Below are 16,645 nucleotides of genomic sequence, written 5' to 3'. Positions count from 1 at the left end.
TTTCTAGCTTCATTCGTAGTAGGGAATAAACAAAATTCATCTGGCTTTCACAATAGACATTGTCTATATTCGAGGAAGCCAGGAATGAGACGGTGCCTACCTTGTTTCAGTGACTGAAATTGGGATTTTACAAAACCGAGCCCAGCAGATCAGAAACTGACAAATTCCTAAAATCATCTTAAGCCGAGCATATGGTAGAACTGGAGACTATATTCGGTTTTGCCGCTCGTATATAATCGCATCTGTTGACTACTCAAGCAGAGTGTGCACCCATGGCCTGTGCCACCACATTTTGTACCATCTTCTCGACAACGGCCTTGAGGGCGGGCTCGCTACCGGACTCGTGGTCACCGCCCCCGACCTTGGCGTTCATGTAGCCCTGCATGCTCTTCTCGGCGTACTTGGCCAGCACGTCGACCTCGATGTTAACCGTGTCGCCGGGCTTCTTGCCCGCCACCACGACCTTCTCCTGCGTGTAGGCAATGAGCATGACCTCGAACCAGCCGGCGGCGTCGTCCACCTTGGTAACGGTCAAGCTCGTGCCGTCGATGGTCACGTAGCCCTTGAAGACGATGTAGCGCAGCATGTCCCGGGCCGCGGGACGGAAGCGGAACGTCTTGGCGTTGCCATCCTGCGTGACGGACTCAATGGCGGCCGTCGTGTCGACGTGGCCCTGGACGAAGTGACCGCCCATGCGCGTGTCGGCCCGCACGGCGCGCTCGAGGTTCACGCGCGAACCCTGGGTCAGGGCGCCCAGATTCGTCAGGCGCAGCGTCTCGGGCGCGATGCCGACGGTGAAGCTCGGCTGGGGGCTGGCGTCGGAGGCCGTCGCGGTGAGGGAGGTCGCGGTCAGGCAGACGCCGTTGACGGCGATGCTGTCGCCCAGCTGCGCGTCGTAGAGCAGGGTCGAGGTCGTCGGGAGGCTGATGGTCAGGGAGGTGCCGCCGGTGGCATCTTGGGGGTTGAGCTCGGAGACTTCTATAATTTGCGAGAATGAGAGAGGGAGTTGAGCTCGGGTCCAAGCTAGCTGGTTCCTGAAGGGAAGAACGTACCCCCTATTTCCTCGACGAGACCGGTGAACATGGTGTAGGCGGCGTGCGGTATAGTCCAATTTCTTTTGGTTGGGCAGCCTTTCAGAACTCCGGTGTTCTGTGCGTTACGCAGTCGTATATAACGGCCGTGATGGTGATGACGGTCACAGACAGGGTCTCACTTGCTTGCTCTCACGCGTGCGACCCCACCATCCGCGAGAGAACGGGGACCCCGCTTTAATACCCAAATAGTGCTTTGCCCATCTTCATTGGAATTGAATTCAGGGTTGGTTTGGGGCATGTGAGCCGAACCTCTGCCTGATCTACCTTCGCTTCCCGTAGCTAGGCCCAGGGCATCCTAGGTTCAGATTGGGAGCAACCTAGCTGCTAGCCTCACCTGAGCTGACTCGCCTGGTGCCTGGCATTTTGAGGCGGCCTGTCAAGGTAGATCGGTATCATATGTTATTACGGGGTAGGTCACAATTCTTCTGGGAAGTACGGTAGATATTGGCAGATAAAAGCAGACTTATGCAACATACACCACATATAAACCTACATGTCTGCACGCATGAGAACTGGTGAGTAGCTAGCTGGGTGTCGAGACTGTGAACACGTCGCTGTTTCAAACCCGCTTGAGGTCCCATCAAGCGTACCTCAGCCGCAAAGGTATAGGTATTCGGCCACCGGCAATCGGTATTTTTTTTGGTAGTGTACCAACCTCAAGCAGCATTTGTGAGGAATCCCGCCGCTGGCCGTTCTTCGTTGTCCTTTCGGCCTTTGCCTGCTGCTGCTTGCCACGATCTGCCGGATAGCCGGGTGACGTAGATTTAATTGCTGGTTGGTCCCAGTTTGCTTGGCTGACCCGACCTATGACAGTGTAGGGCTGACCGTGCGTATGTGCGGCTCTGGAAGTGGACCGGCTTGCGTATCCCTCAATTCTCAGGGTCCTGTCCCTACGCGTGCTGTCCTGGATTGCTTACCTGCACTGCACTGCCCGGCTGCTTTGCTTTCTTTATTTTAGGTTACCAACAACCTCTCCCACATATCACTTGCATACCGCCTAACCCAGCTCCATTCTCGCGGGTGGGCTGGCTATCTTGGTTGACTAGAAGCAAAGCAGATCTTAGGTCCCGTTCACCGCTTCATTGAAGCCGTGGCCTTTTCCATGTCGGCCGAGATGTTCTCCTTCAAGAGGCAAGGCACCTTTGGCGACCGGGACACGAGCGTCGCGAATAGGACCTTTCACGACAAATATGTAGTTCACTACGATTTCAGTGATACCGGTGCGTATACTTCTCCCCCCCAATACCTGTCATGGATATGGGTGCCCGCCAGTGTATACATACTCGTGATTCCGGTTCCTAACGCTCTTGGCAGATGACGAGACGGCCAAGGAGGAGTTCCAGACTCTGATCAGTGACCTGGAAGAGGCCGGGCTGCAGACCGAAGTCCGCGCTGGCGAGGACCATTCGCTGCTCGTCTTCGTCAGGGTTCCTACCGAATTGCTCAATGATGAGATGCACAGGTCCAGGTAAGCATGCATGCATCCATCCGCCGAGCTCTTCGCCTCAACCTCCGCTTCGGTATACTGCAGTATATTAACCCAGCATGCGATTACAGAGTAAAGGACTGGCTGTGGGGGATCACATCGGAACACCCACAAGTTGGCAAGAGGAACCAGAGAGATGCGTTGCAAAACACTTTCGAGGCCGAGGGTGTCCTCTCCACCTACCATCTCGTCAACTGGCAGAAGGAGCAAGGCGGTGCTGCCATCACTCCTGGCCTTGGCAAGTGGCAAAATGTCAAGTCCATCTTTCCCATCCACAATGGGCCAGCCAACAAGGAGCTGCTCAAACACTTGAGCCAGAAAATGTTTCTCACCAAGGAAGATTTTGACAGGATTCGCGACCTGTTCGGTGCTAAGGTCTGTTCAAACCCATACGTTCTTCCTTAGGTTGACGGCTAACATTGCCTTGCTGGAAAATAACAGGTTGCTTTCTATTTTGCCTACATGCAGACATATCTGCTCTTCTTGACATTCCCGGCTATCACAGGCATCTTCGCCTGGGCTTTCCTCCCCCAAGTACTCGCTCGTCTATGCTATCATCACCCTCCTAGGGTGTACCGTCTTCCTCGAGTACTGGAAGATCCAGCAGGATGACTTGAGCATACGCTGGAACGTCCGGGGAGTGGGCTCTCTGAAGCAAAACCGGCCCACCTACCATTACGAAAAAGTTGTCGTGGACTCCGCAGGCAGGAAGAAGCACTTATATCCCAGATGGAAGTCCATAGTCAGGCAAATGGCCCAAATCCCGTTCTTTATCCTCGCCGTCCTGGTGCTTGGCCTTACCATCACCGCTGTCTATGCCATGGAGATTCTTCTCTCCGAAGCGTACCAAGGCCCCTATCAGTCTTACCTGGTAAGTTCCGACCCGTGCCCCGTGTGTTGAGGGACAGCAACTCATGATTACAGGAATACGTCCCGACTCTGGTTCTGGCTGCATGCCTGCCTTACACCAGATCCTTTTTGGAGGACTTCGCCACATCACTGGCGAATTTCGAAAACCACCGCACGCAAGATTACTACGAGATGTCGGTGACGCAAAAGACATTTGTCCTCAGCTTCATTGTGCAGTACTTCCCTATTTTGCTCACTGCGTTTGTCTACGTGCCGTTGGGGGGTTCGCTCGTGCCTTGGATGCAGACCCATCTGCCGACCCATCTCGCAGAAAAGCTCAACACGGAGCCGTTTGAGGAAGATTCGAACCGTCTGCGCAACGAGGTCATTGCCCTGACGGTAACTGGGCAGGTTTCCGACATGTTCGAAGAGATGGTCATGCCGTACTTGATGCACAAGCTGCGCGGATGGTACCACCAGTACAAATTCTGGAATTCCAGCCATGGTGCCTTCCAGGCCCTCGCACCCGATGACCCAGCCGAAGAGGCTTTCCTGCAGAGCGTCCGTCAGCAAGCCAGCCTCGAGCCGTACAATGTGCAGGATGACATCTCGGAGATGGTGATCCAGTTTGGATACCTTGCGCTCTTTTCGCCCGTGTGGCCTCTGGTCTCGGTTGGGTTCTTCATCAATAACCTGATCGAGCTCAGGTCCGATTTCCTCAAGATCTGCCTGGAACACCAGCGTCCCCACCCGATTCGCATGGACGGAATCGGCCCGTGGATCAATTCGCTTGATGCGTTGACTTGGATGGGGAGCATTTGCACGGCAGCGATTGTGCACATGTTTGGTGCACAGGGAAAGGAGGGGACGTCGATGCTGGAACGTTGGGGAGGCGTATCTTGGTGGTCGCTTCCGATCACCATCTTCATAAGCGAGCACACGTTCCTTCTGCTGCGTTGGGCGGTGCGCGCGGTGCTCCAGAAGGTCGGGTCTGAACAGATCCGACGCGAGCGCAACGAGCGTTATGCTGTCCGGAAGAGGCATCTGGATAACTTGGAAACGGAGAGTAAGAAAAGGGATGCGCTGGATGTGGGCTTGATGGAACGGCGCAAGTCGGTACGCATGGCCGACCCCGATCTCTTCTGGACCAAGCAAGCCGGAGAAGGGATTAGCGACGTCGTGGGCGTCAAGCTCATCGAGGCCCTGGGCCGTTCCAGGAATGGGGGTCTGCCTACGCCTACCAAGCAGGACTGACGCCGTTCTTGTGCGCTCAGCGGCCACGCAAAACGACAGAGTGAAGGCGTACTTTTGTTCGATCTGTCCAAGGTGCATATTGCCTAGGTGATTTTCCTTTGTTAGACGACCATTTGAAGCAGCCGATGCTGCCGTTACTACTTCCAATACTACTAGCATTCTATATAGATATACGTAGGCGTTTCTGAAAAGAAGACCAATCACTAAATCACACAACATGTTTGGCAAAAAGGGGTGAATACAGGCGAATGTTATTAAGGGGAAGGTGCTGTGGCTGCCTATTAATGACTGATACCAATAAGTGGGTCGGGCATTGTTTGGTGCTACACCTCCAAAAATCCCAAAGCGTCCAAACAGTGGGCGACTTACACTCATCATCAACACAACAACCTTGATTGCCGCTGCTTGGTATTTACATCAGATATACATGGATATAACTGAACAGTGATTTCGGCGCTATGGAGCCCACGTTGGGCGACAAGGTGGCCTTCTTCGAAGAGCTCAAAGCCTTCCGAACCGAAGATGGTGACGAGGTTAGCTGGGTCAAGAATGACACCCATCGCAACACAGCCAAGGCCTTCATGAAGGCGGCTTCCGGAGCAACCTCGACCTCGATGAGTTCCCGTCGTGTTCGTCCGGTCAACCAGGTGGTTGCTGCGACCAACCCTTTCCTTTCGTCCACACCTATAAGGACCGCCTCGGATCCCATCCAGAGAACAAAGGACAGCGAAACTGCTCGCATCATCAAAAGCACCCCTCCAAACTCTCATCTCGTCCCACACCTTCGCAGAACGGCCTCTGACGTGGTCGACCTGTCTGCCATTTCGGATACGCCCATACCAGACTCGACAAAGGCAAGCACAAAACTGCAGCCCCAGAGAAGGGTATCAGACAGGCTACTCCGTCGCCGCGCTGCAGACTCCTCGCCCGCGCAAGAGACTCCCTCCTTCAAGATGCCTAAGCGCAAGAAAGACGCGCCCATCAAGATGGTGCCAGAAGCAGATCGTTGCTTTGCCGGCCTGGCGTTCTTCTTCTTTCCCAACAGCGACGCCAACGGTGTCCGGAAGAAGCGCATCGACAAAGCGAGAGAGTACGGTGCTGCTTGGACCAGATCCCTCAAAGACGCGACCCATGTCATTGTCGACAAGGGACTTACGTATGCGGACCTCAAGCCGCTGCTTGAGGGCGGCGTGGATGTTACCAAGAAATGTGTGGTGAACGCCGACTTCCTGATTGATTGCTGGACACACCGAGTCCTGGTGTCGCATGAGCAAGATAAATACCAGGTGCCAGGTACGACGGCTTCGCAGCAAAGCGATGCCCGTCCTGCTGTGCCGTCTCAGAACTCAGATCAATCCTTGGTTGTAAAGGAGCGGCGATCCAAGAGGAACCATGTGTCATCTCAGGTCACCACTCGGAGTAGTCATTCGGCCTCTCAGGCAGCTGCAAAGTCCACAGAAGATGCGGTGATACCATCTACACAGCCAATTGCGGCCTCGAGATCTCGGGCAGATCCAAGCGGCTCGGTCACGTCTGAGGCAGACAACCCTATCGACAATGCACGTGAGGATCCATCTGAGATGGACAGCATCAAGTCTTCCTTTGAAGATGAGCTGTCTCAGTGCATAGACTACGTCATAGAATTTGGCGATGACGTCGTGATTCTCGGTGAAGATGAAGACGGGTCGCCTCAACCCGAGGATGGTGAAGAATTCGATAGACCTGGAGACACGGACGACGAGGAACCCTACCGTTCCGAAGACGAACGACCGGCCAAGAAAGCGAGAACCACTCGCACGAGCACCAGAGCAGCGAAAGGTACCGAGGGCTGGCAGTCTTCTTTCGCTTGCATGAAAGGGGGCCTCAGAGGGGTCGGGTCGAAGAACCCCAATGCGGACACTATCAATTCCCTCTTGGAACTTGCAGACAAATACGATCATAAGGGCGAGAACTGGCGCAGAGACGCATATCGCAGGGCTGCAAGCGCGCTCAAGCAGCAGCCTGTGAAGATCCTTACGTATGCTGAGGCCGTCGCCATCAACAACATCGGAGAGTCCTCGCCGAGCAAATCGAGGAGTTCGTCAAGACGGGCCGCATGCTAAAGCTCCAGAACCTCCAGAACGACCCCATGGTCAAACTGCGGCTGTTGTTCACCAGTATCTATGGTGTCGGCGCCATTAAGGCGGACCGCTGGATCCAAAAGGGTCACCGGACGCTGGACGACATCCGGGAGAAGGCGCAGTTGACGCCCTGCCAGAAGATCGGCCTTGACCACTTCGATGATCTGAATACCCGAATCCCGCGTAAGGAGGTCGAAGCTCTGGGTGCGTACGTCATCCGAGCCGCTCGCTCCATCGACCGTGATGTGCAGCTAATTATCGGCGGGAGCTACCGCCGCGGCGCCGACAGTTCCAGAGACATCGACATCATGATCACCCGGCAAGGTACGTCCAGCACGGATCAGCTTATCGCCTTCCTGGACGAGCTCGTCTCAAAGCTTACCGATGAGGGGTTCTTGACCGCGGCGCTAGCCGCTCATCGCAAGAGCCGTTCCGACGATACCAGCGGTAGTAAATGGCAGGGATGTTGCGTCCTGCCCCAAGACGAGTACCCTGGAGAGGATGGTGGCGAGGTCGCCGCTAACAAGACCAACGGCAACAACAACCACGGAGAAAATGGCAAACGGCGTCCCATTTGGCGCCGGATCGACCTCCTCCTAGTCCCAGAGACTCAGCTCGGCGCCGCCCTCATTTATTTCACTGGAAATGACATATTCAACCGAAGCATGCGGCTGCTGGCCCAGAAGAAGGGCATGCGCCTCAACCAGCGGGGCCTGTACACGAACATAATCCGCGACAGGAGCAATACCAAGATGAACGACGGTGAGCTGCTCGAGGGCGAGGATGAGCGCAAGATCTTTCGCCACCTGGGCGTGCACTGGCGCGAGCCGCACGAGCGTTGGTGCTGAGAAAGAAGAGAAGGAGGGAGCAGATATGTAGACTGACGGACGGACTTTCGCATTTCACGGTGTAGAATGGGGGATGGTTTTGCTTTGTGTTTTTTTTTAAGCACGCGCTCGTTTCTTTCGATCGAGATTTGAGATACCCCCTTCTGAGACTAGACCAGCGATTTTCGCCCACCCAAGAATAGCATTGATCCTGAGTTGAGATAGTCTCGTGGCAAGCAATATGAATGAATCATTTTTCCGACTTGACAAGCACTCGACTGATAAACATGCAACACAGTGCCAGCAATAGCAACTGGTCTCCCATGAAGAACATGAATAGGTACATATAGTGGTATCTAGTAGTAACTTTTGGATGGCTCTATACTACATATAAACAACAATGGAAAAAAGAGAAAGGGGAGGAAACACAAAAATCCTCCCAACACCCCCACTAGATGGCACAAGAAGATAGATCATCAAGAGCATCGCTCCCACTCGCCCTGATTCGCATCGTACCAAGCTTTCCAACGCCTACATTATTATAGCCCCCACCTCTTGGAGCGTCGGTTCGGAATTTACAAAGTTATTTCTCATATCTTATCGGAAACGAGTTCGTCATACCATGCTCCTCTTATCTGTGGGTGATCGATCAAACGGATTGGGACTCGACCGCCTCAGATCCACGGATAGTCATCGGGCATGCGGTGGCTGCTGATGCTGCTGTTGAGCCGACGTCCCGGCATATATGCGCGTGTCCATCAGCGGTATCGAGTTCTTCTCGCGAGGGTCGAACGGGTTCAAGTCGGCTCCGGAGTAGTGGCTCCCGGCGTCGGCGTCGGCATCGGCGTCGTTCAGCACCTCGCGGGTCAGCTCGACGTAGTCGTATGCGAACTCGCCAATCTCGGCGTCGTCGATGCCCAGGATCTCGGCATCCTCGGAGGCGCGCAGCTGCAGGCCGGGGATCAGGTTCAGGATGAAGAGGATCAAGCACGTGCCGAAGAACGAGTACGAGCCGCCGGCGAAGGAGTCGGCCAGCTGGTATGCCAGTTGGATCCAGTGCTGGTTGAGCCAGCCGCCCTCGATGGTCTGTATGTTGTCCAGATGGGCGATGTCGGCTCGCGCGAAGAACGCGGTAAGGATGTTGCCCACTAGGCCTCCTATCCCGTGCACGGCGAAAATGTCGAGGGCATCATCAATGCCGACGAGAAACTTAAGTTTGGTGGCGTAGTTGGCGAACCCAGCCCCAAGGATTCCATATGGAACGGCGGCCCATGAGGGCACATAGCCTGTGATTGTCACGTTAGCCCACATATGCCGGGAATGACGGTCGTCTCCCGTGTGAGTTGGGACCTACCTGAGCCCGGCGTGATAGCGACAAGCCCTGCAACAATGCCCGAACAGAAACCGACAGTCGACCACTTGCGCTCCAGCCGGTAATCCAGGACACACCAGGTCACGCCGCCCACGCAAGCGGCGAGATTCGTGACGAAGGCAGCCATGACGGCACGCAGGTTGGCAGAGAGCGCAGATCCGGCGTTGAAGCCGAACCAACCGACCCAGAGGAAGACGGTGCCGATGACAATGTGCGTGACGTTATGCGGTCGATAGTTGAGCTCGTGGGTCCCATGTCCTCGTCGCTTTCCCAGCATCATCGAGTAGGCCAAGGCCGCAGCGCCCGACGCGATATGCACCGGAGTACCACCAGCAAAATCAAGGCCGCCCATTTTGTTGGACCAGCCGCTCGGATTCCAGGTCCAGCAAGCAATTGGATCATAGATGATGGTGGCCCAGATGAACATGAAGATGACGCAGGGAAGCATGCGACCGCGCTCGGCAACAGCTCCGGTTGCAAGCGCTACCGTGATGGCGGAGAACATGCCTTGGTAGACAGCAAATAACAGGTCAGGAATCCTGTCGGATCCAACCGAGGGTCGGGCCAGGACGTCCTTGAAACCGAAGTTTGCCAGGTTGCCAATATAGGGGCCAGCCGTGTGCGAGAAGGTGAGGGAATAGCCCCAGAAGAACCACTGGAACGAGGAGACGGCAGTGGCCATGACCGAGAGCCAAATGAGCGAAAGAGCCGACTTTCTTCGAGCCAGGCCCGAGTAGAAGAAACTACGAGGCACATGTTAGTATTGATGGCAATGAACGATGTTGTCTCGGGCCAGCAACTGTACCTACCCAACACCAGGTATCATCAACAGCACAAGGGCTGTTGCTGTGATCATCCATCCAATGTCTCCGCTCTACCATCACCAAGACAAAACAGTTAGAAACACAGAGCCGCGGCAGTTTGGAGACAGGTGTGTCATACCTCATACCAGATGTTGAGATTTTCGGTCATGGAATCACCACCTTGTTCACCTGTGCCGTTGTATGGCACCTTGACGACATAGTCCAAGGCGTCTAGGTCGACACCGTCGAATGCAGCCATGTTGACGATATTGGGCCCAACCAGGAGCGAAATCTCAACAAGAATGACACAGATTCGGTTCGAGGTAGCAACGAAGAGGAAAAGGGGGGTCAAGTCGAGACTTTTATTCAAAGGAAGGACGGGCACTCTGTTCAATGCAGAGGTTGCTGCAAGGATGGTTTCAGCCAGGTGAGATAGCAATTCCGCCCCCCGAAGCAGCTCAGGGTTTGGGTTCGGCGTGGGGTAGCAAGACTGTACATGTAATGACCTGAACTACTACAGTAGCTAATAAGGACGGCAAGCTAGCTTGCAGGGAATGGATGGGCTGATGTCGTAACGCGTGAGAGGGAACCGGACACTGCAGAAGAAGCAACTTTCCCGAACAGCCAATCACACAGACCTCGCCGTGTACAAGCTTGGCAGGGAAAGACACAGCACAGCACTAGCTGCAGCGAGGCGTTACACAGGTGAGGGTTTGACGATAGACGGGCAGAAAGGACGGCGGCGGTACAGTCGTTTCGGACGGTAACGGACAAGGGAGCAAAAAAGCAAACAGAAAAGAAGGGACACAGGCTGCAGAGGTCGTTGTGTTTATTAATTCTTCGAGACTCACTCGACTGCAATGGCAAGGTTGTTAGTACGGCTCTTGGGTATCACAATGACGGAATCTCCCCAGTCAGTACTGGTCAGTATTACTCCCTACTCTCTCCCTACTCTCTCTCCCTCGCTCACTCACGTCAAAGAACGAGCACTGCATGGATCATGTCAAATTGCCGGATCAGCACGACTAGCTCTGGTTGGTACAGCTTCGCTTGGTCCACCGCTTCCCAAGAGGATGGAAATATGACAAGAAGGGCTGCGGGCAGTGTAATTGGTCGAAAACAGAAAGGAGATTTATCTGCTGGGCAGGGAACATCATCCGGCAGCTGCACGCTTCTTCCCAAGGAAGCAACGGCCGTGGCCGGGAGCCCATGTCGTAATGCTGGCTGGATATGCATATGTCGCCAACGTTATCATCTCCCAGACACGAGCCGCCAAGCCGAGCCGAAGGTAACGAAAAGCAAATCCGCCATCCGGCGAGGATGATGGTCGTCCAGTGACATGCGCATTGGATATTGAAATGTGTCGGTTGCACGGCAGGCAGGCAGGCAGGAGAAAGAGCTGATAGTACGACAAAGTAGTATCTTGCCAATCGAGCTAAACCCGACCGGGTAGGCCCAAGACTCACCTCGCTGTGCAACAAGATAAGACATCGCATCCCCATTGGCCCAATCACGGACGTGGGGGAGGGAACAGGGGCCGACTCTATCATATCCCAAGTATTCTGTAAAGTTTCCTCTGTGGTCCCTGTCTCTTTCCTTGCCAAAACGTTTGGTCAATTGGCATCCAAGTGGCGTTTGTTACCTTGAATGTTCACTGCCCAGGTAAGCCTAGTAGTAGGTAGTCCATCCGAAAAGAAAGGAAAAGGACAGGAGGGCCGCTGCAGGTATTACCACACCCTTTTCTGCCATGCAGGAGGTCGGAGCACAGTCCGCCCCGGGCCCTTTAGAAGAAGGAAGAAGTATGTAAGAAGAAAGGGGATTAAACGAAGAGAGAAAAAAGAAAAGAAGCCAGAAAGAAGCATAGCCCTTTCACCCATCTGAAAACACATACATGTGGTTTTAACCTTATATTAAGGTCCCTGAAACCGTTCCTGACATGCCGCGTCAAGCAAACTTGCCCGGGCCGTGTTCAAGACAAGACAGCCACGTCAGTTGGCAGGTAGAATCCAGAAAGGACCGAGCAAACATACGGCCTCGTCCGCCTTACGTCCTATATTGTATCTTTGAGTTCAGGTCTGGTAGCGATGCTCCCGGAGTAACACCATAAGAAGCCGACCAGAAAATGTCCGCTTAGTCCCCCCCCCCCCTTTTCCCCCCCTTGCCTTGAATTTCCCTCTTCGGACAACCAGCCCGTCGGTACTCTCCCCACGCCCCAACCATTGATCGATGGTCCAGGGCTCGATATTGCCTAGACCAGCCGGGCCGATCAACATCCACGTTCTTTATGAAACTGCTGGAGGGAGGGTATTTCCGGAGGAGAAGATCTGGAACCGATCGCATGCTTTTGACACGATCATGTTGTGCCACTGCAAAGCCTTGTGTTCATCCTTACCACCACCATCTGACCATCATGTCTGCCTCGTTCTGTGACTGGCGCCGTGAGGGATCGACTGCTCATCCAAATAGCTGATCATAACAGCGTGTGTACACACACAAAGAGAGAAAGAGAGGGGGAGGCAGCAAATGTCGCGACTTTACCACGACAGGCAAGTTGCGGCTTTCGCTAGATACGTTTCACTCGCGTCTTGGTATGGATTGGCGAACAACGTTGCGCTTAGCAGTCTGGCTTGTTTATTGGTCTCGTTCGCTACGCGATCAGCAGGGCCTACCAGGAGTTCGAGACTGTTTCAGCGCCTCCCGCGAGGCTCAGACATACCAACGCTTCCCCGAACGCAGCCAAAAGAGGAAAACGCATATTCTAAATCTCTAAGGTAGTTAATTATATCGGCAATGATCGGAGTTAACTCGGCGCTGTTCTTTTCATAAAGCATTGGCGATCTTCTTCCAAATCCTCTCGTCACTTCGCTTAGTCACTTTTGTTTTGCACCATGCGCGAATGTGTTTTGGCGCCTCAGGTGTATGGATCTTATTCACTAGCTTCCAACGGCGATCATTTTCGTAGTTTACACAGACTAGAATGCCCAGAGGTTTAAGTACAGAGTCCCAAAATGGAGACACAAGCTATGTATGTGTATCGAGTTCATGCCCATCGCAACTTGCGAATAGAAAAGGAGAAACTTCATTAACCTCCTCTGATATTGCCAGCACATTGTGCCACCGGCCGCCAAATCATGATGCGGGCGTTCTGAGCATCAACTATAGGCAATAAAGACCTCATAGCTCGACCATGGTTTCGTCTAGGATGCTTGGCCGCTAGCCCATTGACTTGGATGTCTTTGGCAAGAAATAATCATCCGGCGTGGAGGTCGAAATGGGTTGCAACCCTGCCCCAGCGTGCCAGTTCAGCATTGCTTTTCGCAGCTTGCACGTGAGAACTTGCTATACTGATCTTCAAGCCGTCCACTTGGCTGGGTTCCACGACCCTTCCGTCGCCGACAACAACACGTATCTCGAGGTTATCCCGCAAGTATGCCTCAGCATGCATCAAGTCGAGACTTTGGAGTTTTTCGTTGTAGACATGGTCGATGAGTGTCGTGGTCAGAGGAATGGTTCCAGATATCTGGCGCCGTTGCTTATCAGATCCCGACATGTGCCCAGAAAATACTCCCAGGCTGCCTGCGAGATCGGGACTGAACTCCCATGCCGAAGGGTCGTTGGGAACACCGCCTAAGAACAGGTGTATTTTGAACGAAGTGTTCATGGCATGTTTGTTGACAACAATGTTCGCAATCCACTCGCGGTAACGACCGGCCTTGACGACTCGGTTGACGAATGACATATCAGAGGTGCCTTTATTCCAAGCTACCCCCTTTGTACGCCTGTGGGATCCCAACTTAGACTTGTGGGAACCAACAACTGTTTCGTTCCTCGGATATCGCCTGGGTTCCTGGCCAATTGACATCGTGGCCGCGCTGAAGTCTGTGTAGAGCCTGTTAATGGCCGTTATGACATCCGACCGACTATCAGAGACGACATCGGAATAGGTATAGTTGAAGACTCGGTGGTCTCGAACCATATCTGAAGTCCAAAACTGGCCATCTTGGGCAAAGAACGGCGTCAGGTTTGTGGTGGAATTCTGGCTGTCTCCATACGCAATGGTACGAGTAGGTTGAACGGCCGCCATTGGCTCAACCCACGAGTCGTTGTGAAGGATCTGCCACATGGCAAAGATTCTGTCCACGTTGGCATGGTGCAGGAAGAAGATCGGGTCAAAGGCCGAATAAGCAATGATGGCCATATGGCCCGAGTTACCGCCAGCTGCGAGGTGGATGGTGTCATGGAGGGACTCGATCGAATCATATGAAGTGTTGGTAGGATCTGGTATCCATGCTTCATTGCTCCATGTGCTATAGTTCCCATTATTGGCAAATAGGTTGTAAAGGCGTGTCTGGTATTGGCTTAGTCCTGCGTCGAGCATACGTGCGACATCGGAATTGTTCGAGATAGCACTCGGGCTATTAGAGGGAGTGGGAGCGCGCTTCGTTTCGTTCCATTTGAAAAACTAGGCATTCGTCAGCTAAGTTGTCTTCGACTTGGATGAAAAGAAGAAATCTTACTGGATACTCGGGGAAAACTGAAGGGTTTAGCGGCTTGAAGGTAAAGGTGAACAAGGGATTGGCAATCAGCTGCGGTCCATTGGGGCCGTCCGCCACAATATCCGACTCGCCACCAATGCTCAGGGGAAGCACACTCTGGTTATTAGGAGGCATGACAGCCCAGTCCCAATAAGGCATGCGGAAGGTCTGGGCAGCCTGTTGGAAGCGCGTCTGCTGTGGTCCTGCAGGGTATAGAGAGGCAATGTGCTGGACGATGTTGTACATTACTTGCTGTTTTCACCTTGTTAGTAATGCGAGATGAATCATAGCGAGGACTGTTAGCCACAAGACATCCGTTTCCCGCGATGCTTACCTCGAAATAGGCCAGATAGGGGCGATGCCAGGTTGGGAAGAGGTTGGATACATGGGTACAGTATCCGTTCTCGTCGCCATCTGGCAATGCCGGGACACCGCCATAGTCAACAAAGGGAGCTGCGTGGATACCTGCGAGTAATCAGTCACGATATCACTGGATCAGTTCAGTGCTGTTAGAGCTCAACCTACCAGCCATGCGGTACCATGAGTACGGGTCGTCTTGACTGGTGAACTGCATCCAGTCCAGGGCCAGGATGTACAGGCTCCATTGTTCGTGATTCTGTTCGAATTGTCGGATCTCCATTCTGAGGGGAATGGTTCCATTGACTCGGGGAGCTCCTGTTGTGATTGCTGGTGGGGAAGCCTGGCGCTTCTGCAGAGCGCGACGGACATCACGGCCGTAGTCGTATCTTGCATCAGCACGCGGCACTGCGAAGGCCGACAGGGCCAGCATAAAGAATAGGAAGAGGAGATCCATGGTTTCGGTGAAGAAGTGGCACGCCTAGGAATTAATCAGTGTGGGTGTGGGATGGCTCGATGAACGAGCGTACGAAGCAAATGGTTTTCAGAAGTTAAAAGGAATGGGTCGGTGGGCAAGCAGTCGAGGCTGATCCAAAAGGAAGACCAAAATGATCTCGACCAGGGAGTTTGAATACAAATGTATGATCAAGAAACCAACTGCATGTTGAACGTAGTGGCAAGCGAGCTCCCGCCAGTGATGAAGCATTCACCGACGAGATGACCAGAAGTGAATACACGGCGGCAACTCCACGATCCTTCCCACTCCAAAGCCAGCAGGGAAAATGAGGGTAAATTTCGCCCAGTGTAGGTGTTCGGCTCTCTTATCCGGGGTACCTGCTTTATCTGTCGCAAAAATTTGCACTTCATCTCCTACTTGAGAAGTGGCTTTCGGAAAGCGCGGACACGGCCAGATGCTGCTTCCCTTCAAGTCCCTCTGTTCGAGTGTGTAGCTGCGAACACATCCCGAGCGGCTACTTTGGATCCATAGAGCAGTTCGATCGCGGCTCTTACTGTCCAAGATAGACAAATATGCATCATGACATCTTCGTCAACTACCTACCATCTACTATCAACAATTGAGAATCGCAGCCGTCACCCTGTTGCCGAACGTTTGCATGGTGGGTCGAGAGGACGCCTTTGAATATCCCTCAAGATCGGATGTATACAGTCAATGCTTCGCGGCAGGGGCATTCTTCCAGTTTGGTCTTGCGCCAACGGCTGGCTGCATCACGGTTTCACCTGTAATCAAACACATGGCCATGATGCAACATGCACAAGAGAACACTCAGAAGCCACTCCGGCAGTATCTCAAAATGGCCAGGCCAGTCTAGTATTAAGACAAACACTCGAGCACAACTCGCCCGGCTCAAGACTCGGCCGTAGTAGATGATCGAGCATCCAACAACGCTTATTGTTGCATCAACTGGGGTTGAAAACCAGAGTACAAACGCAGAGCGAGCATCAGTTAAGAAAACAAAACCGACTTGGACTCTATCATATGTATGCTACCCGTATTGTTGAGTAAGAGACTTTCCACTCTCCATTGGGACTCTGTACATCAGCTCATCAGATGGGCTTCGGAGATCGACAGTTTCGTCAACAAGTAGACTGCACCTGCAGCATATGCGCATACAAATGATGAATATACCTTCTATATATGTAGTGTATTAATTGAGCGGCTGAGAAAATGGCACTCACATATTGTACAGACGACGCTTGGAAATCTCAGCAATATAATTCCATGTAGACTCAATATCGGGTGGTATAAAGGGGTTCCTGTCCTGGTACCCATGCTCGGGACCAGGAAGCAAGCAGGCGTCGGTCCCGTAATGTTTCTCTCCGACCCAAACGTAACTAGACACAGTGAATTCTGGATCAGATGTTTCTGTCATACTTTGGGCGTGTCTGATGAAAGCTCATGAGGTTTCTTTTGGTTGCTGCAGGCTGT

General features: G+C 53.3%; 5 protein-coding genes across 5 annotated transcripts; 2 read left to right on the top strand and 3 right to left on the bottom strand.

Moving 5' to 3' along the window:
* Positions 1 to 253: 253 nt before the first annotated feature.
* On the bottom strand, positions 254 to 1,083 carry PG985_006780 (riboflavin synthase-like protein; the record flags this gene model as incomplete). The annotated part of the gene is made up of 2 exons (XM_066826549.1): positions 254 to 978; positions 1,053 to 1,083. 2 exons carry the CDS (start codon positions 1,081 to 1,083, stop codon positions 254 to 256), a joined length of 756 nt encoding a protein of 251 aa, XP_066686156.1.
* Positions 1,084 to 2,196: 1,113 nt separating this feature from the next.
* PG985_006779 (uncharacterized protein) lies at positions 2,197 to 4,683 on the top strand (the record flags this gene model as incomplete). Its single annotated transcript, XM_066826548.1, has 5 exons — positions 2,197 to 2,314; positions 2,409 to 2,562; positions 2,652 to 2,955; positions 3,086 to 3,451; positions 3,505 to 4,683. 5 exons carry the CDS (start codon positions 2,197 to 2,199, stop codon positions 4,681 to 4,683), a joined length of 2,121 nt encoding a protein of 706 aa, XP_066686155.1.
* Positions 4,684 to 5,141: 458 nt separating this feature from the next.
* On the top strand, positions 5,142 to 7,651 carry PG985_006778 (DNA polymerase; the record flags this gene model as incomplete). Its single annotated transcript, XM_066826547.1, has 2 exons — positions 5,142 to 6,700; positions 6,736 to 7,651. 2 exons carry the CDS (start codon positions 5,142 to 5,144, stop codon positions 7,649 to 7,651), a joined length of 2,475 nt encoding a protein of 824 aa, XP_066686154.1.
* A 669-nt stretch (positions 7,652 to 8,320) lies between these two features.
* PG985_006777 (ammonium transporter) lies at positions 8,321 to 10,064 on the bottom strand (the record flags this gene model as incomplete). The annotated part of the gene is made up of 4 exons (XM_066826546.1): positions 8,321 to 8,916; positions 8,985 to 9,745; positions 9,812 to 9,876; positions 9,945 to 10,064. 4 exons carry the CDS (start codon positions 10,062 to 10,064, stop codon positions 8,321 to 8,323), a joined length of 1,542 nt encoding a protein of 513 aa, XP_066686153.1.
* A 2,991-nt stretch (positions 10,065 to 13,055) lies between these two features.
* On the bottom strand, positions 13,056 to 15,154 carry PG985_006776 (uncharacterized protein; the record flags this gene model as incomplete). The annotated part of the gene is made up of 4 exons (XM_066826545.1): positions 13,056 to 14,267; positions 14,323 to 14,592; positions 14,675 to 14,805; positions 14,866 to 15,154. 4 exons carry the CDS (start codon positions 15,152 to 15,154, stop codon positions 13,056 to 13,058), a joined length of 1,902 nt encoding a protein of 633 aa, XP_066686152.1.
* Between the last annotated feature and the right edge of the window lie 1,491 nt (positions 15,155 to 16,645).

The sequence above is a fragment of the Apiospora marii genome, assembly GCF_038362585.1.
Source record: "Apiospora marii strain CBS 49790 chromosome Unknown utg000004l_segment0_segment0, whole genome shotgun sequence".
Classification (NCBI taxonomy): Eukaryota; Fungi; Ascomycota; class Sordariomycetes; order Amphisphaeriales; family Apiosporaceae; genus Apiospora; species Apiospora marii.
This window is presented reverse-complemented; position numbering and strand designations above follow the sequence as displayed.